At 44.0% G+C, this 27149-nt stretch overlaps 1 protein-coding gene across 2 annotated transcripts in view; it reads left to right on the top strand.

Annotated features, from left to right (window-relative positions):
- dhx15 (DEAH (Asp-Glu-Ala-His) box helicase 15) overlaps positions 1–27149 on the top strand; it is a 171527-nt gene that overhangs the window by 70450 nt on the left and 73928 nt on the right. For both annotated transcript variants that reach the window (XM_072496497.1, XM_072496499.1), the window contains exon 6: positions 22922–23089. In XM_072496497.1, the coding sequence (XP_072352598.1) occupies positions 22922–23089 (168 nt within the window). The remainder of the gene's footprint in view (positions 1–22921; positions 23090–27149) is intronic.

The raw sequence follows: 27149 nt of genomic DNA, 5'->3' as shown, positions 1-27149 counted from the left end.
GAAGTGGGAAAGGGTGCTACAGTGGTTAGCGAGTGGTGTGGGGAGGGGAGGTGATGCGGCAGTTATGTAGGGTGAGTTTGGCCATGGACAGGGCTGGGGGGCTATCTTGGGTGGGCCCGATTTAATTTGTGAATAAGGTGTGGCGATCAAGTGTTATGATGATGGACTCTCGAGGGCAAGCGGAAGCGTCTAGTGGGAAATGTAACATGGAATGTCTGCCGGCTGAATGGGGTCCCTGGTGTTTCTGCATTTGAGATGTTTGAGAGCAGAGGTAATATTCCTGCAGGAGGCGCATTTTGGGGTGAAAGATCAGATGAGGTTGAGGAAGGGATGGGCGGGACAAGTATTCCAAGTACGTGGGACCCTGTGGTTGGGGAGGGGATGGAGATTTGTGATAGTAAGTGGGGTGCTACTGAGGACTCCGGTGATGTTGGTGAATGTGTATGCGCCTGATTGGGATGATGCCAAATTCATGAAGAGGCTGTCGGGCGATCCTGGACTTGGATTCTCACTAGCCGATTATGGGTTTGGTGTGGGGGGGGGTTAATTGTGTTCTGGAGCAGAGGGTGGATAGGCCGAGCCCTAAGTTGATGGAGAGGTCGAGAATGGTGCGGGAGCTGGGAGGGTTTGTGTAGAAGATGGGTGGTGGATCAGTGGAGGTTAGGAGAGAGGGAGTATGCCGCCTTCTCGTATGTGTATAGGGTATATTCCTGGATTTACTTCTTTGTGTGAGCTGGGCGGTGCCGATGGGTGTGGAAGGTGCGGAATATGGGGGAATAGTTATTTCGGACAATGCTGTGCACTGTCTAGACGTGAGACTTTGTTCGGTCAAGCGCAGAGGCCGACGTGGAGGTTTGATTCAGGGCTTTTGGCCGACAGGGAGTTCTGTGGGAAGGTGGCGATTAAGAATTAGGTTGCGCTCAATCAGAATGGGGAGGTATCGGCAGCCATGTTTTGGGATGCCTTTAATGCGGTGGTCCGAGATAAATTATTTTGCTCAAGGCTCATGAGGGTAGGATGGGGAGGGTGGAGAAGAGGCGATTGTTGGACGAGATAGTTGGGGTGGATAGAAAGTATATTATGGCCCCCATGAAAGAGTTGCTGGCGGAAAAAAAGAGGCTGCAGGATCAGTTTGACGATGGTGAGGAGGTTGATATGGGTCGGTTTAATGATATGCTGGACTTCATGGAGTTGGAGGAGGGGAAGAGGCAGGCGCTGGAGGAACCATTAGGGCTAAAGGAGGTGGGGGGAGTCTAATCCAAGGTGCCAGGGCCGGATGGCTTCCCATCGAAATTTTATAAGTTCACAATGGAGTTAGCCCCTCACCTTTTGGAGATGTTTAATGAAGCGGTGGTGAAGAGGGAGCTGCTGGCAACGCTAGCACAGGCGTCAATTTTGCTAGTCTCTAAATAGGGGAATGATCCGTTGGAGTGTGTCCCCTCTAGGCCCACCTTGCTGCTGAATGCGGACATGAAAGCCCTGGGAAAGGTATTGGTGAGAAGGTTGGAGGGGGTGTGCCGGAGGTGGTCTCGAAAGACCAAACAGGGTCCGTGAAGGTGTCAGTGGCCTTTGACCGAATAGAGTGGAGGTATTTATCTGAAATCCTGGGAAAGTTTGGGTTTGGGCCGATGTTTGTGGCGTGGGTTGCTATATGCGTCCCCCATGGCAAATGTGCGAACCAATGAGACGGACGCTGGGTATTTTGGGCTGAATGGGACAGGGACGTCCAATGTCCCATTGATGTTTGCGCTGGCGATTGAGCCTGTGGCGATGGCACTTGTAGCCTTGGCTGAGTGGCAGGAGATTGAGAGAGGGGCAGAGAGCACTGGGTGTCATTTTACGCTGATGACATTGCTGTTCGTGACGGACCCGTTAGAAAGCATGGGCAGAATCATGGGCTTCCTGGAGAGGTTTGCGCCTTATCGGCTATAAATTAAATGTTGGGAAAAGCGAGGTGATCCCGGTGAACTCTTCGGGGTGGGGTGAAAGTGGGTGCTCTGCCATTTAAGGTTGCGAGGGAGAGGTTCCGGTATTTGATTATCCAGGTAAGGCATGAGTGGGCCATGATGCCTAGGTGGAACCTGCTGGGGTTGGTGGATGAGGTTAAGGGGGATCTTAAACGGTGTGACACTCTGCACCTAACATTGGGGGGGAGGTTACAGGTGGTAAAGATGAATGTCCTGCCAAGATTCCTGTTTGTGTTTCAGTCCCTCCTGATTTTCCTCCTCGAGGCCTTTTTTCAGAAGGTAGATGCGCTAATCTCAGAATTTGTGAGGACAGTGAAGGTGTCGAGGGTTAATAGGGCTCTGTTGCAAAAAGGCAGAGGCGGGCTGGGGGTCTGGCACTCCCATATTTGTTGCATTATTATTGGGCAGAGAATGTGGAAAAGGTGATCCGATTGGGGTGTGTGTGAGGGGCAGATTTGCTCAGGTTAGAGGAGGAGTCTTGTGAGGGGGGAGCCAAAAGGACCCTTGAGACGCCCCTCCGCTGCTGTTGGCCCGAGGAAGTACACGAGCAGCCCGGTGGTGGAGCTGTCTATAAAAATCTGGAACCACTTTAAACTGGGGCACATGTCGGTGATGACTCCACTGTGTGGGTATCATAGGTTTGCTGGGGGGGGGGGGGGGGGGGGTGGGGGGGGTGGAGTGGATGGGATGTTTCAGAGATGGACGGAGGAAGGGCTAGTGTGGGTCAGGGACATGGTTACGGAGGGCAACTTTGCTGGGCTTAGAGGCATTGCGGGAGAAGTTTGAGTTACCACAGGGGAATGAGTTCAGATGCTGGCAAGTGCAGAATTTTTACCCAAGGAGCTGTCTTCATTCCCTCGGGTACCGGACATTTGATGAAAATGTTGCTCCCAGATGGTGGTGAGATGGTAGGATTGGGGACATATTTGGGTTGCTGGGAGAGCACCCAAAGTGAAAACGATCAAGTGGAAGAGGGAGGAGGAGTTGGAGAGGGAGATAGGATTGGGGCTTTGGTGCGAAGTAATGAGCCAGGTGAACTCTACGGTTGGGGAAAATCAAATTTGCCATAAAGGGAACGGAGGAGGGCTTTAAGATATGGTGGAGGCCATTCATGATTGTATTTGAGGAGCTGTTTGTTGCGGGAGAGGGGGGAAGTAAATGGGGGGAAAAATGTGCAAAGTGTACACTTCGTTGGATGTTATGGTTGTGTTACTATGTTGAACATGTTTGGAATAAAAATACCTTTTTAAAAATCAATAAATGAATAAGACATGCCACAGCTAGAATATTGAGTGCAGTTCTGGAATCGGCATTATAGGAGGGATTGATTATAGTGGAAAGAGTGCAGAGGAGATTTACCAGGAAGGTCCCTGGGCTGGAGAGTTTTAGTTACGAAGAGAGATTGGATAGACTCAGGTTGTTTTCCTTGGAGCCGAGGAGACTGGGGAGGGAGTGAGTGGGCGTGGGTGGGGATCATTGAGATGTATCAAATTATGAATAATAGATACAGTAGACAGGAAGAAACTTTTCCCCTTGCTGGAGGGATCAATGGCCAGGGCTATAGATTTACGGTAATTGGCAGGAGGTTTGGAGGGGATGTATGGAAAGACTATTTCACTCAGAAGGTGGTGGGAGTCTGAAACTTGCTGTCTGAAAAGGTGGTGGAGGCAGAGACCCTCATAACATTTAAGACATATTTAGATATGCACTTGCAATGCCAAGGCATACAAGGCTATGGGCCAAGTGCTGGAAAATGGGACTAGAATAGTTAGGTCGTTGATTTTGACCGGCCCAGCCGTGATGGGCTGAAGGGCCTTTTCTGTGCTGTACACTTGAGAAAAGTGCAATTACACATTTTTGCTAAAAACCCATAGACCCCATCCTCTGGACATCTTATGAACCTGCATACATGCTCAAAAGTGATCCCAGACACCACACTGGCCAGTGGCATCCTCAGCTTAGTCCACACTGACTATAGGGATCATGAGGGAACAATTATTGCAGAGGCAAAACCAGATGTCGAATCATTGTTGGGGACCATTGCAAAAGCAACTACTTTCCTTTCTGCTTTGTATCCTCCCTGAAAGCAAAGATAACATTTAACCAGGTAAAACTGAATTATGTTTTGTGTAATCTGGTGAATAGCCTTCAGACACATGCTGAGGAAATGGATTAGACTCCCTCAACATTGTGCTGGGCAGTGAAGGCCCAGACAGGGAAGCCTCCATACACCTTCTCCAACTCCTCAGCAGAGTGCTTTAGCTTTCAGAATGAGGGCTCTGACATCAATGGAGAAGTCGCATACAAAATATTGCTAAATGCCACTGACATATTACTCTAGATAACTAATCGTTCTGCCTCATTATCCAATTTTTAAAAAGTAATGATAACTTTCAGGATAGTAGGTTGACTATTTCAAAACTGAGGGCATGAGCTTTGCCAACATATTGCAAACAATACCCCATGGCATGGTCAGTGCCTGAATCTAAATACGTTGGGATAGTAGTAACACTCAGAAATAATATAGAAGCAGAATGGACCAGCAGAATGAGGACAAGGGGATGTGAGGATAAGCTTTTTCACCCACAGGGTGGTGAGAGTCTGGAACTCACTGCCTGAAAGGGTAATGGAGGCAGGGACCCTCATACCATTTAAGAAGTATGTGGATGTACACTTGTGATGCCAAGGCATGCAAGACTATGGGCCAAGTGCTGGAAAATAGGATTAAAATACTTAGGGGGTTGTTTTTGACCAGTGCAGAGGCGATGGGCAGAAGGACCTTTTCTGTAGACCTCTATGACATTACCCCATGTCATTTTTGCAAAGAAAAACATGGGTATCCTGACCAATAATTATTCCTCAACCAACATGTTTGAAGCAGATTTTCTGGTCTTGTTGATTGTGGGATTTGTTTGCTGTGTGCAGGCTGCCTGTTGTGTTACCTACATTTCAACAATGACTGTATTTCAAATGTACATGAAAGACCGTTATCGTCTGAAGAAAGGTTGAGCAGGTTTGGCCTATACTCTGGGTAGATGTTAAGATGTTTCCCCTTGTGGGGGCATCTAGAACTAGGGGACCCAGTTTAAAAATTAGGAGCCTCCCATTGAAGACTGAGATGAGAGTTTCTTTTCTCTGAAAGGCGTTGGTATATGCAATTCTCTTCCACAGAGAGCAGTTGAGTCTGAGTCATTGAATACATTCAATCCTGGAGATAGATTTTTGATTGCCAAGGCAGTCCAGGGTTATGGGACATGGGCAGGAAAATGGAGTTGAGGCCATAATGTGATCAACCATGATCTAGCAGTGTGACAACATCTAGAACAAAGCAGCCTGCTCGATGGGCATTCTGTACACCTCTTTAAACATCCATTCCCTCCAACACTAGTGCTCAGTAGTAGCAGCAGTGTATACCATATGCAAGATCCACTGCAGCAGGTCTTCAATGTTTCTTTCACAGCACCTACCAAATTTGTGATAGTGTGTGCCACCACAGACGGGTTTTCCTTCACGTCAGACAGAATCTTGATTTGGAAAGCTTTCACTGTCACTGACTGCAACTCCTAACAGAATGGCGAATTCGCCTGAATCAGAAAAACAGCAGTAGTTCAAGAGGCAGCTCATCATTTTTTCAGACATTAGTAATGGACAGTAAATGAAGATAAAGAAAGACTTGCATTTATGTAGTGCCTTTTGTGACCCCTGGATGTTCAAAAGCGCATTACAGCCAATGAAGTACTTGGTTTAATTGTAGTCACAGAAATGTAGGAAACATGGCAGCAATTTTGCATCATTCTCGCACAAATAGTGTAGTAATGACCAGGTAATCTGTTTCTTTGATGTTGAGGAACAGAAATTGGCCAGGACACAAAGATAACTCGCCTGCATTCCTTTAAAATAGTGCTAAGAGATTTTTTGCTTTCACCTGGAAGGACAGACAGGGCTTTGGTTTAACATTTCGTCCAAAAGACGATGGGCTAGATTCTCCGTCCAGAAATGCCTGAATCGGGAAACATGATTGGGCAGAGAATCGCGTGTCAGCCAAAAGTTGAGGCCGGTGTCGGGTGCCCAGCAGGATGCCATGCTCCGGCGCCTTGACAGCAGCGTGAATGTGTTCCACACTGCACGGCAACATGGACTTGCAAATTGTACGGTAAGCGCTGTCGGCATATCATTAACGGACCTGACCCAGCAATTTCCAGGGCCCCGTGATGCTCCGCCTCCGGATTTGCTGCCGGTGAGGTTCACTTGTGATATTTAAAATTGGGGAACCGGGTGCATGGCTGCTTGAGGGGGAGAGAGGGGGTGTGAAAGGTGTCCAACATCGTTGTAGTGTGCTGACAGTTAAGTGTTGCTGGCTAGGGGGGCTTCTGCCCTTGGGGGGGGGGGGGGGGGGGGGCGGCATGATGGGCCATGGAGTCGCGGTGTGGACGGGCATGGGCCACTATTTCCGCAGCCTGCAAGGCAGCGATACGGTATGGGTGCCTCCTCAGGCCACCTCCCTGGTTACCCTCTGGCCCGAGCCAACCCATCAACGGGATGGGTGTGCTCCAGCACAACCAGTGCCATCTTCTTGGCTGGGGTGAAGGTGTTGGGGAGTGGAGTGCCTGCATGCAGCACCTGCTCATCAGGTTCTCCAGTGCAGATCCTGACGCGGGCGAATCACACACCAGTGTTCATTGGAACTAAACTTGTTCCATGTGGTGCCTGTGCTGGCCTATTAGGATGTCCTGAACCACACCGCTTTCGGGGGCCATAGAACCCATGCGATTCAGTCCCGGCGTCAGCACTTAGTTTCCGAAACGGAGAATGCGGCCCGATATCTCTGACAGTGCAGCATTCCCTCAGTACTGCCCTCGAGTGTCAGCCTTGATTTTTGTACTCCGGGTTTGGTGAGGGGCTTGAACCCATCACGTTTTTACTCCGATGAGAATGTTACCACTTGACCCAGGCTTAATATACCTCCGTCTTTGCCAACGATGTGCACATTGCATGAGCAATTTATTTTTTAAAGAAAATGCTGGCAGCTGATCTTGATTGTCTTTTCCCATTGCCCATGTGTGTACCGTTTGATCCAGCTGCACGGGATAACATATTCCCCGTTGAGTCCAGAATTTATCAGGTACCCTCAGCAATGTTTAGGCAGAAGTTTGGAATACTTGTATTATTCCACAAAATCAAATGCAGGTTGTCCATTAATCTGAAGTTGATCATCACCAAAAGGTGCAAATGAAGTTTGAAAGTACAAAATCAATCGAATAAATGGCAAACATTTATTTTTGTTGTTGTCGTCATTTTGATAAAAGCCTTAAGTTAATTGAATAATTCAAATTCCATTTTATTGTATAGGATTCTGGGCCTCTTACAGGTGTCTTGGGAATTACATTCTGCAATTCTCTCTTTCTATGGGAACACTGCAAATCAATGGTGTCTAATGCCTAATGATTTTACTAATACTTTGCGCATAAGCGTGAATTTGGTTGAGTCCCTTGTGTCATATAGTTGCTGCCTTTCCTATTATTGTATTTTGATGGAAGGAGATTAACGTGCAGTATTTCTGTAAAATTGGAGACATTAATAAAGGTAGCAAGGAATTTTCAATTGGAACTGATCAAAGATTAGACTTTGAACAAGCATCTAAATGTAGACTTTTCAATCAAAGGGATTAGCTACTTGTATGGAGTTACAGGGTTGTTGGAGGGTACCATTGCAATTGTATAAAGTTGTTTGACAAAGGACTATAGTTTGTTACGGTCTTGGTAGAGATCAATAACGTGTTTATACTTTTTGGAATCTAAAACCCAGGAAGTTACTAAAAGAATGAATCTACAAGGTTCACTGTTTAAAACAAAAACATTTTACTAAACGTTTAAACAAAAAAAAATCTAGAACAGGAATATTTAACTCTCTCTTAAGTAGTCAGTTATGTTAAAGATATTAAAAGTACCTTGAACACAGTTACTTATTCCCAGAACCAACTTGTTTACTCAAATTTCCTTCTACACCCATTTGACTTACACCCTCAATAACTCAAGTCTTCTACTTATCAAAAATTGGAAGGTTAATCACTTACTCTGAGTACTGTTTCAAAGATTTGTATAAGGATTGAGATTTCTTAGGCCTTATGCACCCTTCAATTATCCCCCACCCATATCACGGTTGTAGACTCCCTGTTCAACAAAGATGCCATTAATGTCTTAATCATAGCGACCTCGAGTCAGAACTCTCCTGGTTCTCATAATCTTCATCTCTGGTATTCTGCACCTAAAACTCTCTTGCGCGCTCTCTCCATGCCCCACCACCTTTCGACTTGGTTATCCCTAGAACTTGGGTATGCAGGGCATATTTTCAAAGTTTACACATGACACAAAACTGGGAAGTGTACTAAACAATTGAGTAGTGTATATAAACTGCTTGGTGAAATCCACAGATATAGGCAGCTGAAATTTGGTGCAGAGAAGTATTAAGTGATTTATTTTTGTAGAGAATGAGGAAAGATGATATGAAATAAAAGATACAGTTTTGAAGGGGGTATGTGTGGGAATAGAGACCTGGAGATGTATGTACACAAATCTTTGAAGGTGGCAGAGCAGAGAAAATGCTACAAAAGCATATGGGATCTTTGGCTTTATAAAGAGAATAGAGAATAAAAGCAAAAGTTAAGCTAAATGTTTCGTAAAATACTGGTTAGTCCTCAGCTGGAGTATTGTGTTCACTTTCGGGCACTGCACTCCTATGAAGGATATCGACCTGAAAAAAAGGCACAGAAGGTATTTACTATAATGAAACCAATAAGGAGCGTTTGATATTTTTGGAGAGACTTGAGAAGCTAAGGTTGCTCCCCTTAAAGCAAGAGAAGAGTAAGAGGATGTTAATGGAGGTGTTTAAAATCACCAATGGGTTTGATTGTATAAACTGTAGTGGCGGAAGGATTGGTAATCCGGAAACACAGATTTAAGATGATTGACAAAAGAACCAGAGACGATCTGAGGAAAGATTTCTTTATGCAACAACTTGTGTTGTGATGTGCGCTATTTAGAAAGGTGCTGGAAGCGGATTCAATAGTAGCTTTCAAAGCAGGAATTGGACAAATACTTGATGGGGGAAATGTTTACATGGTTATGGGGAAAGAACAACAAAATGGGATAGAATCATATAATTTACAGCGCAGAAGGGAGTCCATTCAGCCCATCTAAGTGCACTGGTCCTTGGAAAGAGCACCCTACCTAAGCCACACCTCCACCCTATCCCCGTAACCCAGTAACCCCACATAATCTTTTGGACACTAAAAACAGTTTAGCATGGCCGATCCACCTAACCTGTACATCTTTGGACCGTGGGAGGAATGAATTGGAAAACTAACCAAAACGCGGGCACAGTGGGCTGAATGTCCATTTATGCTCCATCACTAGTGCTCCATGCTGTACAATATTCATTGAATGCAATTTTCATACAAGCAGGAATCAACCATTTTAGTCCCTCGAGCCTATTCAGCCATTCCGTGATCATGGCTGTTCTGTGACTACCTCTTAACAGCTGCTACCAGAGGACCCATAGACCACTCCCACAGCAGTCTTAAATCCTTTTCTATTTCTTAATTCTACCCATTAACTCCCTACTGCCTGCATCCTTTTTTAGCATTGAAGGGCTGCCAGCTATCATCACGAATGCTGCGCCATCCCCTCTGATATTTTCCCATCCTTTCTCTAGATGTTTATAACCTGGTATATTTCGTTCCCAGTCCTGCTGTCTTGTACCATGTCTCAGTCATGGTTACCAAGTCACACCTTCCAAGTTGAATTTATGCCTGTAATTGATACAGTTTGTTCCTTGTATTCCCATGCATTTGTATCTAGACCGTTTATTTGGTTAACACATCCTTCTGCTCGAATGTTTCATATAACCCCTGGGTTCAATTCCTTTGTATCCTTTACTTGTAGTGCCTAAAACTTTGACTGTTGCCCTACTCTCTTCCCATCCATTTATTTTTGAACTCATTTAACTATCTTGTCCACCTGATTCCATATGCAAATATTTCCAAATTTATACAGCTGACTTTGAAAGTAGACTTCAAATATGCGTATAGAGGTAAGAAAGTATGTGTACTAATGAGGTGAATTTGAAATGAGGTTGACATAATAAGATGCCATATAAATGCGTGCTATTATATATTAATCCCCCATGAATGAGACCGATGGGGGAGAAAAAGAACAACAAAGTTGTAGCCTTTGAAAATGTTGCTTTGTTTTGAATTTTTAGCCTAATTCGGTGATTTGCAAACTTTTATCCTGCGGAAACCCCTTTTGTAAAATGTTAAATCTTGCAAAACCCTAACCCCTCCACAGGCCCCCCCCCCCCACCCTGCAAAAAAAAAACATATCTTCCAGGGATTTTCTCCCTTGCCTGAATGATCTTGGAAGTATAAAATGTGTTTTTCTTTTGAAGGTTTGTGGTTGCTGTTTGCTCGGAAATCACCACGATTGTGCACCCTGGCTTTGGACACTCTTGATCACCAATGCATGTGAAAACATATTTTATATAATCCATCATCGTGCTTTCTTAATAAGCAACTTGCCCGGACCATCGAGATCATTTGACTCAGATTTTCGTACTTTGGACCTGGTGAAACACTGGCTGGTTTCCCCGTATCTTTGCATTTCCCGTCTTCAGCTACTTGTCCATTAAGAGTCGTAACACAGTTCAAATAAAATATAACACACTGAGAATACAAATGAGTAACTCGTAAATGATGATGTTTACTCACCGGAGCAAAACACATGACCGAAAGTCATCAAAATGGTACTCCATTTTGGAGGCTGATGGTTCCTCCAGGGTGTGCAGCCAGAGCCAAGCTTCTGTCACCACAAACAGCCTGTCATAGATTATCATAGAATTTACAGTGCAGAAGGAGGCCATTCGGCCCATCGAGTCTGCACCGGCTCTTGGAAAGAGCACCCTACCCAAGGTCAACACCTCCCCCTATCCCCATTACCCAGTAACCCCACCCAACACTAAGGGCAATTTTGGACACTAAGAGCAATTTAGCATGGCCAATCCACCTAACCTGCACATCTTTGGACTGTGGGAGGAAACCGGAGCACCCGGAGGAAACCCACGCACACACGGGGAGGATGTGCAGACTCCGCACAGACAGTGACCCAAGCCGGAATCGAACCTGGGACCCTGGAGCTGTGAAGCAATTGTGCTATCCACAATGCTACCGTGCTGCTGTCTGTACAGCAGTGGGGGAAGAGGAAGAGCGTTAATAATAGCGGATTCTATACTCGGGAACAGATGGGCGCTATTGTGGCTGTCAACATGTCTACAGGATGCTGTGTTACCTCCCTAGTGCCACGATCCGGGGATGTCACTGAAAGGCTGTCGGGCATCCTGAGGGGGAGGGTGATGAGGCTGAGGTCATGGAACATTGGTATCAATGACATAGGTAGAGAGAGGGATAAGGTCTTGCATCAAAAATTCAGGGAGCTTAGGCAGTAGACTAAAACAGTGCTTTTCAAACTTTTTCTGGGGACCCATTTTTGCCAACCGGCCGACCTTCACGACCCACCATTTTCTCTTGCCTTGTTTGCTGCTGACAAAATGAAGGAAATGGTTTTGGGTCCCTTTGGCCCTCGTACACGCTCCTCCAATGTAACCTTTTGGATGAAGGTGAAGCTTTCCGGTGTCGGAAAGTATGGAGTCTCCATCTGTCCCAAATTAAGCTCCACAGCACACTTGTGGTACAGAACATGCGGAAATAAGGCTCTGTCAGCGAGACTGTCTTTTCCCAATCTGAAATGCGATACCCAGATCCTGACCATTTTTGGAGTAAGAGACTTCCACTTCATCAGCATCAAAGTTCAGAAACCAACCAATCACATCATTCTCCCCGATCCTATTGCAGCCGGCTTTTAACAATGCCGGCTGCTGCGGCCTTCAAAAAGGCTGCGCGCATATTAAAAAAATGCGGCCGCACTGTGCATGCGTCCCTGCTCATCGGTGCGCATGCGCAAAACTGTGCATGTGCAGTGTGGTCGCATTTTTTTAATATGCTCGCAGCCTTTTAAAGGCCACAGCAGCCGCCATTGTTAACAGCCGGCTGTTGCGAGCGAATTTGCGCAATCGGGAGCGCCGTGACGGACGGCTCCGCGACCTGCCTGAAAAACCACCGACTTTGAAAATGCCTGGTCTAAAAAGCAGGACATCGCGGGGTGTAATCTCTGGATTACTTCCACGTGCTAACAAGTACAGAAATAGCAGAATAGCGCAGATTAATGCGTGGTTTAAGAGTTGGTGCAGGGAGGGTTTTAAATTCCTGGATCACTGGGGCCGTTCTGGGGAAGGTGGGACCTCTATAAGCAAGACGGTCTACATCTAAACCAGAACAAGATTAACATCCTTGCTGGTGGGTTTGCTAGTGCTGTTTGGAGGAGTTTAAACTAATTTGGCAGGGGGAGGGGACACAGAATACTAGCAGACAAATAACATAGCATAACACAAACAATCGAGTCAGAGGGACTACAGCGGTCACAGGTTTCATGGGAGTAAGACGAGGCTGGATGGCCTCCACTTTAATGCCAGGAGTATTACAGGTAAAACAGATGAGTTAAGGGCAAGGAATGACGCATGGAATTGTGATATAGTATCCATCACGCAGACATAGCTGAGGGAGGGGCAGGATTGGCAGTTCAACATCCCGATGTATAGAATCATCAAGCGAGACGGGGTAAAAGAAGGAGGAGGCATTGCATTATTAGTTGAGTCATTTACTGCAGTAAGGAGAGGTGATATCTTGGAGGAGGCATCAAATTAAGCTCTGGAGTCCAGTTTAGGAATAAAAAAGGGACAGCCACATTGCTAGGTATTTATTATAGACACCTGATGGGGCAGCACGGTGGCGCAGTGGGTTAGCCCTGCAGCCTCACGGCGCAGAGGTCCCAGGTTCGATCCCAGCTCTGGGTCACTGTCCGTGTGGAGTTTGCACATTCTCCCCGTGTTTGCATGGGTTTCGCCCCCACAACCCAACGATGTGCAGAGTAGGTGGATTGGCCACACTAAATTGCCCCTTAATTGGAAAAAATGAATTGGGTACTCTAAATTTTTTTTTAAAAAGTTTTTAAAAAATAAAAATTATAGACACCTGATGGTCAGCGAGTCTCTGGCACTGTAGGGCAGCAGTGCCCACCCCAAATGACCAAGACAGGTGGTTGAGGTGGTGGTGGGCGAGCATTTTGGTGATAGCGACCATTACATGGTACAATTTAAGTTTGTTATGGACAAAGAAATAGACTAGTTGCAAAAAAAGGTTTTGTGATTTGGGGGGAGAGTGGATTTTCATAAAATAAGGAAGGATCTGACCAAGGTCGACTGGGAAGAGTTACTTGTGGGGAAATCTACAGAAGAGCAGTGGAGTGGGGAGGCGTTCAAAAAGGAAATGGGGATGGTACAGGCCCAACATGTTCCCTCGGGTGATAGGATGGAGTAACGAGCCCAGAGAACCATGGCTAACAGACATTCAGGATACGATGAGAAGGAAGAGAGGATTTTAGCAAGTACAAGGGGAGCAAATCGGTGGAGGCATTAGTGGAATACCGAAAGTGCAGGATGAAGCTTAAGAAAGCAATTGGGAGAGATGAGAGGGGATATGAGAAAGCTCTGGCTGGTAAAGGTAGGAAAAATATTCTACAAGTATCTCAATGGAAAGAGGATAAACAAGGATAGAGTAAGGCTCATTAGAGAACACGGGGCAATCTGTGGGTGGAACCAGAGGACACTGGTAGGTGTTGAACGAATACTTCACATCTGTCTTCACCCAAGATAATGAGGATGTAGGTATGGAACTCTGGGACAGAGACTGAGGTTCTTGACCAAATTAACATAGGGCGTGACAATGTATTGGAAGTGTTGGGAGGCTTAAAAGTGGACAAATCTGGACGAATTGTGTCCCAGGCTGCAGTGGGAGGCGAGGGAGAAGGTTTCACGGGCACTGACCCAAATTTCTAATTCTTTGGCCACGAGAGTGATGCCAGAGGATTGGAGAACAGCTAATGTGGTTCAAACGTTTAAGAAGGGTTGTAGAGATAAGCCAGCGAACTACAGACCAGCGAGTCTCACGTCCATGGTAGAACATAAGAACTAGGAGCAGAAATAAGCCACCTGGCCCCTCGAGCCTCCTCCGCCATTCATTAAGATGATGGCTGATGTTTTTATGGACTCCGCCCGCTCACCATAACCCTCAATTTCTTTACCATTCAAAAATCTATCTATGTCTGCCTTAAAAGCATCCAACCAGCCTCAACTGCTTCACTGGGCAGGGAATTCCACAGATTTACAACCAGTTGGGTGAAGAGGTTTCTCCTCAACTCAGTCCTAAATCTGCTACCCCTTGTTTTGAGGCTGTGCCCCTAGTTTTAGTGGAGAAAATTGTGAAGTGAAGGACAGCAGAACCTATTTCCACTTGGAGAGACCAGGTTTGATCAGGGATGGTTAGCATGACTTTATCAGAGGGAGGTCATGCCTAACAAATTTGATTGAATGTTTTGAGGGGATGACCAGGTGTGTAGATGAGGGAAGTGCAGTTGATACAGTTTATGTGGATTTAAGCAAAGCCTTTGACAAGATTCCACAGGGAAGACTTCTAAAGAAGGCAAATGCCCATAGGATACTGGGTAATTTGATACGGTGGATTCAAAATTGGCTTTGTTGTAGGAAACAGGGTGATGTCAAACCGCTGCTTATGTGACTTGAAGCCAATTAGCTTGTGGCGTACCATCGGGATCTGTGCTGGGTCCTGTGTTATTGGTCATTTATATAAACGGCATATATGACTATGCGGGGAGGTAGGATCAGTAGGTTTGGTGATGGCACAAAGATTGGCCAGGTGGTTACCAGTGAGGTTGAATGTCTTGGTTTACAGGAAGATGTAAACGGGATGATCAAATGGGCAGAGAAGTGGCAGATGGAATTTAACCCTAGAAAGTGTGAGGTGATAAACTTTTGGAAGGAGTAATTTGCTAAGGAAGTATTCAATAAATGGCATAACACTGGGAAGTTCCGAGGAATAAAGGAACCGTGGCGTGTTTGTCCACAGATCTCTGAAGGTGGGAGGGCAGGTTAATAGGGTGGTGAAAAAGGCATATGGGATACTTGCCTTTCTAAATCGAGGCATAGATTACAAAAGCAGGGTGGTCGCATTGAAGTTGCATAGAACCTTGGTGAGGTAACAGCTGGAGTACTGTGTGCAATCCTGGTTGTCACATTACAGAAAGGACATGATTGCACAGGAAGGGATGTGTGAACATTCAACAGGATGTTGCCTGGGATGAAACATTTTAAGTTATGGAGAGATTGGATAGACTTGGGTTGTTTTCGTTGGAGCAGAGAAGACTGAGGGGCCCTGATTGAGGGGCGTACAAGATTGAGGGGCTTGGACAGGGTGGATAGGGAACAGCTGCGCCTCTTAGTTGAAGGGTCAGTCATGAGGGGACACAAAGTTCAAGGTGAGGTGCAGGAGGTTTGGAGAGATTTAAGGAAAAACATTTTTATCCAGAGGTGACGGTCTGGAATGAACTGCCTGGGTGGGTGGTCGAGGCGGGTTGCCTCATTTTCTTTTTTAAAAAGTACCTGGATGAGCACTTGGCACGTCATAACATTCAAGGCTATGGACTGAGTGCTGGCAAATGGGATGAGGTAGACAGGTCAGGTGTTTTTCATGTGTAGGTGCACATTCGATGGGCCAAAAGGCCTCTTCGGCACTCTGTGACTCAGAGAGTGACTGAGGACTGACTAACTGAAGGACTGCACGGCTGCTACATTGGCTCCAATGATCTTGGCTTTGGTCATCAAAGCACCAAATCAAAGAGAAAATGCTGGAAAATCTCCGCAGGTCTGGCAGCATCTGTAGGGAGAGAAAAGAGCAGGTGACCCTTTGTCAAAGCTATAATACAGAGAAAGTGGGAAATATTAAAACTGAAGTGAGAATGAAAGATGAGTGATAGCCACAGAAACCCAGGGAAGCGGCGTGCTAATGGCAACAGAAGCCACGGAAAGAGTGCTAATGGCAGTCCCCGGAGAGAACAAAAGGCGTGAAAGGCCAAACAGCAGAGAAACTAACATCAGAGGGTATACTGTGAAAGATGTAGATATGGGGGAGGGGAAAGGGGAAGCAAAGGGGAGAAAGGGTAAGGAAAGGTGGATAAGATGGGGGGGGTCAAATGTCTATAAAGAAAGACAAGAGAGAAATAAATGGTAAAAGGCAATTAAAATGAAATTGGATGAAAACAAATGGGTCAAGGTGGGGTAGAGCTAATCATCTGAAGTTGTTGCATTCGATGTTGAGACTGAAAGGCTGTAGTGTGCCTAACCGGAAGATGAGATGTTGTTCCTCCATTTGCATTGAGCTTCACTGGAACATTGCTGCAGGACAAGGACAGACATGTGGGCATCTTGTGTTAAAATGGCAAGCAACGGGAATGTCAGGGTCCTGAATGTGCACTGACCGAAGGTGCTCAGCAAAGCGATCACCCAGTCTGCGTTTGGTCTCTCCGATATAGAGGAGACCACATTGGGAGTAGCGAATGCAATAGACCAGTTTCACTTGCACCTCTTTCAATCTGGTCTATTGCACATCTTTGACACCTTTTGTTCTCTCTGGGGACTGTTATTTATTGGCATTCTTTCCCTGTGGTTTCTATGGCTATTAGCACCCCGCTTCCCTGGGTTTCTGAGACTATGACTCATCAGTCATTCTCACACCACAGTATAAATATTTCCCACTTTCTCTGTATTATAGCTTTGACAAAGGGTCACCTGGACTCGAAACATTAAACTCAAAACGTAGCGCTGTTCTCTCCCTACAGATGCTGCCAGACCTGCTGAGAATTTCCAACATTTTCTCATTGGTTTCAGATTCCAGCATCCGCAGTAATTTGCTGTTATAATGCACCAAAATAGTTGTCTATCTCTTATTGATTGCGTTTGCTCATTTGGTGGGCGTAAAACTGATAGCTGTTTCCGAATAATGCAAATAAAAGCAAAAGTAGCTTAGTTGTGCAGGTGTTCCTTTCACTTGGCTTGTGCTGCCACAGTTGTGTTTAATTGACTATTTATTTATACATGGACCAAATTAATTGTCCGCCAATTCCTACATACTTGTGAAATATGCGCCAATTGTTTTCCTGTAAATTTGCAATTTCAGCCTAAAGGCTCTTGCTTTACCCATTATGGAATTTTTCCCAAGAACCCTCTGAAAGGGGGGGGTTTGCAAACCACAGTTTGGAAACACTGGCCTAATTTCATAACCATTCATTCACTAGGCATTCCATTTCAGAAACGATCTCCACATGCTCATCAGTTTAAATGTCCAGGATTCAGTTTTAAATTTGAATCGATGTAATCGACATTTCTTCCCCTGCCAGTTTCCTTCTCATTTATTTCTCTTCTTGCCAAGCAGAGTGCCTCATGGTGATGCACAGTTCCGCAGGCACAATTAATCCTCTTGTTCCTCACCTGAATGAGCATTCTTTGTGTGTAAGCTTCAGTAGGGAATGTTGGCCAGATTGTTCACAGCTGAGCCTGAATGTGTCCTTGCTCAACATCTATGTGCTTGCATTTTCCAGCAGGTGTCACTGTATAGTGACTAGGTGTGGAAACGGTTCACTTTCTCCTTCATAGCCTGGGGTAATGAAGCCAATTGTAATACCCTCATAACTGTATTGTCTGATGAGAAGCGATATCTGTATCTTTCTGATACAGATTCACCTGAGGAAGGAGCAGTGCTCCGAAAACTAGTGTTTGAAACAAACCTGTTGGACTTTAACCTGGTGTTGTAAGACTTCTTACTGTGCTCACCCCAGTCCAACGCCGCATCTCCACATCATGTATCTTTCTGGATTATGCGATTCAGTTTTACCCTTTATTCTGGGACTGGGAGGATCCAGTTGTCGTGATCCATGCATGTACCAGCAACTTGGGTAGAAATTGGAAAGTGGTTCTGCATAGGGAGTTGAGGAGCTAGGCACTACATCAAAAATTAGAACTTCATAGGTTATAACTTCTAGATTATAGCCTGAGCTGCATTCAAATTGGTATAGGGTATGTGACTCAAATACTGGTGTGAGTGAAATGGGTTTTGGTTTGTAGGGCAGTGCCACCAGTACTGGGCAAAGTGGGGGCTGTTGAGTTGCAACTGCCTGCACCTGAACTCGGCTTGGGCCAGTATAACCAGGGAAATAGGGCTTTAAACTAAATAGTGGGGGCAAAGGATCAAATGTGGAAAGATGTGTCACATCAAAGAGTAGAGGCCAGATAAGAGAGGAAAATACTTGCCCCAACAGTGGAATAGATGTTACAACGTTAACAAAAAGTCAAAACTGAAGACCCTGGCTGAACCTTTCCAGCTGTTCTCGCTGGCGGGATCTTCTGGTGGACCCCCTGTTGCGGGTCCAGAAGATTCCGCCATCAGCCACAAAACACACCGTGGGCGCATGCAGAAAATCCAGCCCCCTTTATCTGGGCATGCGTAGCTTTCATAACAAAGTAAACCAATTAATAGCACGCATTGAAGTAAATAAATATATTCTGATTGGCATTATGAAATCATGGTTGCTGGATGACCAGGATTGGGTCCTGATTATTGAGGGCATTTGACATTCAAGAAGAATAGGAAGCTAGGTAAAGGTGGAGCGATAGCACTGTCAATCCGGGGTGGTATTGGTGCAATAGTTAGAGATCTGCTTGGTTCAGGAGATCAGTATGTAGAATAGGTTTGGGTGGAGATGAGGAATAGTAGGGGAAAGAAGTCAATAGAGGGAGTAGTTTACAGGCCTCCTAACAGTAATCGCAATGTAGGACAAAGTAGACGAGAAGAAATATTGGGAGCTGTAGTAAAGGAACGGCAATAGTCATGGTTGACTTTAATTGAAATAAAAACTGGAAAAATCAGATTAAACCTGGAATGAGGAGTTCATAGAATTCTTTCGAGATAGTTTCTTAGAAAAGCCCGTTCTGGAATCAACCAGAGAGCAGGTTATATTCCGCTTGATATTATGTAATGTGACAGAATTAATTAATGACCTCACAGTGAAGGCACAAGATTTTAATATCAGTATCTTCAGATTTATGGCTGTTTTATTTACAAGAACCACATTTTGATCTTTCCGAGTGATATCTATTCTTTGTTCTCCTCATCTCAGTCTTTCCTGTTTCCTCGAGGCAGTGTCCCGCGATGAATGCAGGTTCACAATTGTTGGCAGATCTCTCTTATGAGTAACTATCTTTCATGTGTGACCCTGGCCAGTCGACATTTATAGAAGGGAGGACATCGCAGGCATATATGATCCTGTCCTCACTCAATGCTGACAGAAATTCAGTGCACCAGAGGCTCCTGGATAGTGAATAAGAAAAGGAAAACTAGATGATTTATTTTCCATCGTTTGCCTGGGGCAACGTTAGTGTCACCACGCTGCCTTGAATCTGGATAGATTGGGTTAGCAAATGTGGCGCAGGTCCCGAACGTTGGCCAGTTGGCAAAAGTGGGTCCCGGGGGAAAAACGTTTGATAAACAGTGTTGTAGTGTATAAGTCATAAAGTTGGAATGCAGATACAGCAAGTAATCAAGAAGGCTAATGGAATGCCATCCTTTTTTAAGAGATAATTTGAACATAAAAGGAAAGGTTTTATGCTTCAGTTATACAGGACATTTGTGAGACAATTTTTCAAATACTGTGCACAGTTTGGTCTCTTTATTTAATAATAATCTTTATTGACACAAGTAGGCTTACATCAGCACTGCAATGAAGTTACTGTGAAAAGCCCCTAGTCGCCACATTCCATCGCCTGTTCGGATACACGGAGGGAGAATTCAGAATATCCAATTCACCTAACAGCACGTCTTTCGGGACTTATGGGAGGAAACCGGAGCACCCGGCGGTTATCCAAGCAGACACTGGGAGAACATGCGGACTCCGCACAGACAGTGACCCAAGCCTGGTATCGAACCTGGGACCCTGGTGCTGTGAAGCAACAGTGCTAACCATTTAAAGAAGGATGTAAATGTGTTTCAGGTGATTCAAAGGAGGTTATTAGATTGATGCCTGGAATGAGCGAGTTGCCTTATGTGGAAAGGTTAGGTAGATCATGCTTCTTTCCGCCGGAGTTTAGAAGAGTTGAAGGGTGACTTATTTGAAGTATACGAGATATGGTCTTGACAAGGTGGATGTGGAAAGGATGTTTCCTATTCTGGATGAGTCCAGAACTAGGAGGCACTGCCCTTCTAGGACAGAGGTGAGGAGAAACGAGGGAATGTGGAACTCAGAAACACAAACATTTGAGCTTTGATCTTATTGAATGGCTGAATGGCTTCTCCATTTCGGGTGTTCTCTGAGGTGTTCAATGACTCAGTAGACAATTGTTCTGTCTGCCAGTTGTGCTCCTGTTTAAAAAGAATCTTAGCTTAAGGGCAGCACGGTGGTGCAGTGGTTAGCACTGCGGCCTCACGGCGCCACGGTTTCCTGTGGAGTTAATTAGATTTCAGCTTGGTACAATAATATTGTTTCTGGGTAGAACTACGGCATCCGACATTTTGCAGAAAGCGGGTCACTGCAGTTCTGAGCTGAATAATGCTGTGTCCAGAAGTCGAGCAGTTTTACTCTCCCTACAGTTCAATTAAAAAGTCTTTAAAGCAGTACAAACTTGTCTGAGAACAAAGGGGAAGTTGAAACAAGCTGAGGAGCCATTTCTGAAGGAATACAGCCAGAGTTTCTGCATGGATCTGACAGGATTCAGATCTTTTCTTTAAAGAAGTGTCGAGAGATATCTCTTTCTCAAATAACATCTCTCTAAAGCAAGTATTCCTATATGTCATTGGTAGTTTCAGTGGATTGACTGCTGAGATGTTTTTTATTTTTGTTTAAATGGGAATAAAGATAGCAGAAGGATATTGTATTCATTATTGAGTAGTATTGTTTACGGGGTAATTGTAAGCTATGTTCTTGTGTGATGCTAAAGATTTTAATACTATGTTAATAAAGTTTGTTTTAATATTCCATATCCCAATTCCTTTATGCAACCACTCCTGAAGAAAGGTATCCTTTCCTCACAGTTTTACAAAATTAAAATAAAATATTGGGGTTTCTGTCCCTTATCTTAGCCACTATTGGGGTCTAGTCTGGGATTGTAATACCGGGACTTCATCTACCTGTTAAGATAGATCTAGAATTTTACAAAGGGGACCAGGATAATTCTTCCATTGTCCTGGATCACATTTTGTTTTATTCTTCGTGTGGTTATTCTTCTTGAACTGTTTTAAAAAGGACCTTACTAGTTGCAAATTTGAGTTAAAACTACCCGTGGAACAGTAATGACACTATGCAAGTAATTTATTGGCTATAAGGGGCTCTGTGAAAACAGCTATATAAAAGGTAGATTTATTTTTACAATCCTGTTTGGGAGACCTGAATGCTATTTGTTGGCGACCCTTTGACTATCTTTGGAAAATTATAATTATTATTCAAGATCAGAAAGTTTTATTCCACACTTGATCAATACAAATTTCTAATGTGTATGCATTCAGTTCCTGTTCAACAGGTTAAAGATGAGCATGAGCTCATGGTAAGATTCTTGGCAGTGTGGATGAGCAGAGAGATCTCGGTGTCCATGTACAGAGATCCCTGAAGGTTGCCACCCAGGTTGAGAGGGTTGTTAAGAAGGCGTATGGTGTGTTAGCTTTTATTGGTAGAGGGATTGAGTTTCAGAGCATGTTGCAGCTGTACAAAACTCTGGTGCGGACGCATTTGGAGTATTGCGTGCAATTCTGGTCGCCGCATTATAGGAAGGATGTGGAGACATTGGAAAGGGTGCAGAGGAGATTTACCAGAATGTTGCCTGGTATGGAGGGAAGATCTTATGAGGAAAGGCTGAGGGACTTGAGGCCGTTTTCATTGGAGAGAAGAAGGTTAAGAGGAGACTTAATTGAGGCATACAAGATGATCAGAGGATTGGATAGGGTGGACAGTGAGAGCCTTCTTCCTCGGATGGTGATGTCTAGCACGAGGGGACATAGCTTTAAATTGAGGGGAGATAGATATAAGACAGATGTCAGAGGTAGGTTCTTTACTCAAGAGAGTAGTAAGGGCGTGGAATACCCTGCCTGCAACAGTAGTGAACTCGCCAACACTAAGGGCATTCAAATGGTCATTGGATAGACATATGGACAATAAGGGAATAGTGTAGATGGGCTTTAGAGTGGTTTCACAGGTCGGCGCAACATCGAGGGCCGAAGGGCCTGTACTGCGCTGTAATGTTCTATGAGTGTATTATATTTGTCAAGTATGTTGTCAATGTAGTAGTCCTTTTATCATGGTTTTGAAGTATGTAAACATAAATGTCAATATTAGAGGTTTTTAGACTCGTGAAGATGTTTACACCACTTCAACATGTGCCGTGATTGACTTAGAATGCAGGACCGTGTAATGTGCCATTTTAGAAATTTTACCAGATGATTAACATTTTTCGAATGGGATATGGTATTTAAGAGGTGTGGTGAAAGGAGCCTGCTATTTATAATTTGGGAGAAGGCGGTGAAGATGATTTACAGCAGATGTGGTTATCTACAGAGTAAAATAAACGTTTTTACACTTTATCCTATTTAATTTAAAATGTCCAGTGATTCATGATGAACAAAACAGTGCTTAGCAGTCTCAAAAAAATTGAACTGTGATTTAGAATTAGGCTGACAGAAGAGGGTATTGTGAGATTTCGGTTAGCAGCTATTTCTCTAATGTCTTATAATTACATCTAGGTTCGTTACTTTTCTTTGTGTGTTTTTTTTTAAAAAATTCCAATCTTCTGGATTTTATTGAATCTCACTTTTAAAAATTGGTTTAAAAAAAAAAGCGGTTCTGCCAGCGTTAATTGCTGTTCAGCATATAATGTTTGAATTTGTGTCATTCTGACAGGAAATTGATGAAGCCTGTAAGCGGATAAAGCGTGAAATTGATGACCTAGGTCCTGAAGTTGGAGATATCAAAATCATTCCACTTTATTCCACGTTGCCACCCCAACAGCAGCAGAGGATATTTGAGCCTCCGCCCCCCAAAAAAACAAGCGGAGCCATAGGAAGAAAGGTATGGTAGTTTTGAGCTTTTTGAACAGTCCTCTTGAATTACTGATCCTGATGTACTGTGTCTGGAAGCACTGGAATGCATTATTTAGAACCGAACATTATGCAGCACTTAATTAGAACGGTTATTTAAGTTTGAAAACCACTTGAGTAATCTCTTCCGTTTCGTTCTCAAGAGTTTTATATTTTGTCATGTTTTGTGCCATAATGTTCCTGTGAAACCTCTTGAGATGTTTTATTATGTTAAAGGCATTCTATAAATATAAGTTGTTTCAGTTCTGATGAGTAAAGACACATTTTGTACCTTCTAGATGTTGTTTTCCTCTTTTCTACCCTTTAAAGCAATTCGATTTCCTTATTGTAGTATGATTACATGTGGTGATCACTCTGGTACCTGGTCCAAGTGGCCACTCTTCATCGGTCACATTGGGGAGTATCGGTCGATAGGCCCGTTAACTGTATCACAACCGAGCCCACTTAAGTAGACGCCCATCATCTGTGTTTAGTGATGAGGTGCAAAAATCCTATCTGATTAAATGTTTTTCTTCTTCCAGAGCTTGGTTTGTAGCCAGTTTTCACACCCATTCTGACGCTCCACTGGTATCAGCTAACTCAGCACACACCATAACTCAAACCTGGAACCTTCGCACCTCCTCGAGGCTCAGCAGCTGAAACTTCATATTTCAGCTGTCGGCAGTTCTTAACTTTGTTTCTCTAAATAGGTCTAGGATCTAATTTCTACTCCTCCTTCGTACTCCCTACTGCTCATTAAAACAAGCTTGTTCTTTCCATTCTGCCTCCATACACTTTCATCACCTGTGCATGAGAGAGTAGAAGTAGTTCCCTGTTTACTTCTGCTAATTGCAACCTGAAACTGTTGAACAGTGATGTGCCTGGGGAATTAAACTTGGGATTTTTTTTATCACCTTTCCAATTTAGGAGAAGTCATCTCTCTGCTTCAGTGGAGTAGTGAGTAACGTTTGCATCCACCTTAGGTGCTATTTTCTCTTGAACTCTTTCTGGTGTAGCATTGCTGCCACCCTCAATAGCTGCTGTTCAGCTCCACACAAAAGTTCTATTGTTATGGATTTCTTACCGTACTAACTTTCATTGACTGCCTCCTGTGTCCACTTTCATCTTGTTCTTCAAACCACATTTGTGTATTTGTTGTTCTCTATTTTCTCCATCAAATGCTCCCCCGCCCCTTTTTTAAAATTCATTGGCTCTTTGTCAAATATTTTTCCTCGTTCTGTTTTTACACATGAGGGCGATTAGGTAATGGTAAAATGTGTTATAGCCTCTGGATCATTCAATGCCTGAGATCATTGGTGTTTTGGAAAGCTACTTCCCTTCGTCGTCCTGCTAGTTTCCAACTTGATACGGAGCAGCGCCCGGGGAAAAGTCACAACACTGCATCTACATGATACAGCCAGCTATCTCTGCTTGATTTTCTCCTTGCCATTAACATTGAATATCTCTCCTGAACAAGTTTAAAGATTGACAACTTGCTGTGTCCTCTGACATGCCTAATTGTTTACCCTGCATCCACTGTGACCATCTCTTGCTTTAACATGGAAATCTGAAATATCTTTGGTACATCATCAAATCTTTATTCTGTCCATCTGGGATCCTTCCACCCATTATCATTTTGTGTCTCATTGAAACCCAGCTTTTGCTTTTCTCTCACCCTTCCCTTTACTCATTCTCTCTTGCGCCTTCTACATCAACTTTTGATCCAAAGTGTGTGCACAACCAGGTAGCTCTAACCTCCCTGTTTATTCATATTGGCTGCGTAGAGTTGCTTGACTTTGATCTTCACAATGTCGAAAATCTTCCCTTCACCTTTTAACTCACTGTTAAGATAAGCCAAAAACTCTACCCTAGAATTTTTTCACTTTTTGAATACATAGAACATACAGTGCAGAAGGAGGCCATTCGGCCCATCGCGTCTGCACCGACCCACTTAAGCCCTCACTTCCATCCTATCCCAATAATCCCATCTAACCTTTTTTGGTCACTAAGGGCAATTTATCATGGCCAATCCACCTAACCTGCACGTCTTTGGGCTGTGGGAGGAAACCGAAGCACCCGGAGGAAACCCACGCAGATACGGGGAGAACGTGCAGACTCCGCACAGACAGTGACCCAGCAGGGTATCTAACCTGGGACCCTGACGCTGTGAAGCCACAATGCTAATCACTTGTGCTACCATGTTGCCCACTATCTGTAGGTTTTATAAAATGGCTTGTTATTCTTGACTTTAGTCTTCGAGCGAATTACATAGAATGTATAGCACAGAACAGGTAATAACCCAACTTGTCTGTGGGTATTTGAATTATTCCATCTACCTTATTTCAGCTTTTCAGAATACCATTATTCCCTTTTTTCTCATGTACTCATCAAGCTTGTAACAAGGTAAAAATAACTCCTGATGTGCAGAATTCTATTCTCATTCCTGTGTGCCTCAGAAACCTGGGCATTAAATAAAGATCTGTGGAAGAACCGAGAGTTCTCTGATTTGTGGATGTTAAGATGTATGCTACAAATTCCACATACAGACTATAAGACAAATGAAGAGGTGCTCGAAATTGCGAGAGCAAAACGAGCCCTTAGAAAATGACATCCAGAAAAATAAAATGCCAGTATTGTGGCCAGTTGATCAGAGCTGAAAATCTTCAGATATCTTTACCAGGGGGAAAAGTGAAGGGCAGCAGACAAGGGTCGACTTGGGTGTGGTGGATGATGGACGTCACCGAGCGATCTCAGGTGATCTACAGTGGATGTGTGAAGATCGTGCAAGTCATACGACTGTGATAGCATGACAGCAGATCTGATAGGAGTAGCAGCAGAAACCTTTTTAAAGCTTCTGAGCCTCAGTCACTTTCTGTGGCAGCAAGTTCCACATTGCATTCACTAGGAGTAAATACATTTCTGCTTGTTTCCCTGTTAGATTTACTATCTTGTATTTATGATCCCTACTTTGGATTTTTACACAAGTGGGAATGTTCTGCCCATATTCTCCCTCCCCCAACCCATGCATAATTTTAAAGACCTCTATCAGGACACTTCTAAGTCTTCTCTTTTCTAACACAATAAAGTTATTCAGTCGTTCTCGATAGCAGTACAATGTCTCAGTCCTGGAACAACCCTGTAAAAAGATTTTTGCTTCTGCATCCTTTTTTGATATTATGATGACTAGAACTGTTTACGGTACTTCACGTGCAACCTGACAATCGCTTTTATGCAAGTTTAATATAAATTCACCACTTTTGTTTGCTATTCCTACCAGAAATAAAATTATTGTTCACCTGTCCACTTATTTCCCTTTGCTCTTCCACCACATTCAGTTTCTTTCTACGGTGTAGGTGATGTTTCTGTTTTTCCCCTTTACCCTATGTTGATCGATGTTAAAGTCCATTTGCCAGTTAACTGCCCATTCTTCATCAGTTGCTCCAATTCTTATTTATTTTTTATTCCTTTTGGCATTGGAAATAGCTTCTGAATTTGCTTCAAGTTGGTGCAGCAGTTGACTTAAAGCTGATCTTCAGCGGCTGTTTTGTGGAAGAGAAAATGAGCAATTGGTCCTTGACACATGAGAAGATCATTTGGTGATGCAGTGGGATAGCAGCTCCCCTTTGTGTGAACTAGGGTTGGCCCAATCTAATTTTGGCTGACTTTTTTGTCTCTGCCACCTGTAGAATTCCAGACCTTCTCTGGCCTGGGCATAAACCCACTTGGTTTGCTTTTCTGTATTGAATTTCTGTATCGACTTTCATTAGATTACGCTTAAGGATAGAATCAAATAACAGCTTGACAGTCTAACAAGAGGCTTTTTGACCCATAGTAATTGCCGACTCTTAAAATAATTAACCACATAGTATCGTTTTTATGTTTCAAACATTTATTTGCTTCGTTTTCAAAAGGTATTATGGAATTTGCCTACATTGTAGCCTAAAATCAATCTATCTTTTTTATATAATGGGAACACATCCATTTCTCCAATGGTTGAATCAAATCGCCTCTAAAATGTCTAAACTCCACAGAATGTAGCCCCAATTTAGTGG

The sequence above is a fragment of the Scyliorhinus torazame genome, chromosome 3 (genome assembly GCF_047496885.1).
Source record: "Scyliorhinus torazame isolate Kashiwa2021f chromosome 3, sScyTor2.1, whole genome shotgun sequence".
In the NCBI taxonomy this organism is placed as follows: Eukaryota; Metazoa; Chordata; class Chondrichthyes; order Carcharhiniformes; family Scyliorhinidae; genus Scyliorhinus; species Scyliorhinus torazame.
Note: the sequence above shows the minus strand (reverse complement) of the source record. Positions and strands in the feature narration are given on the sequence as shown.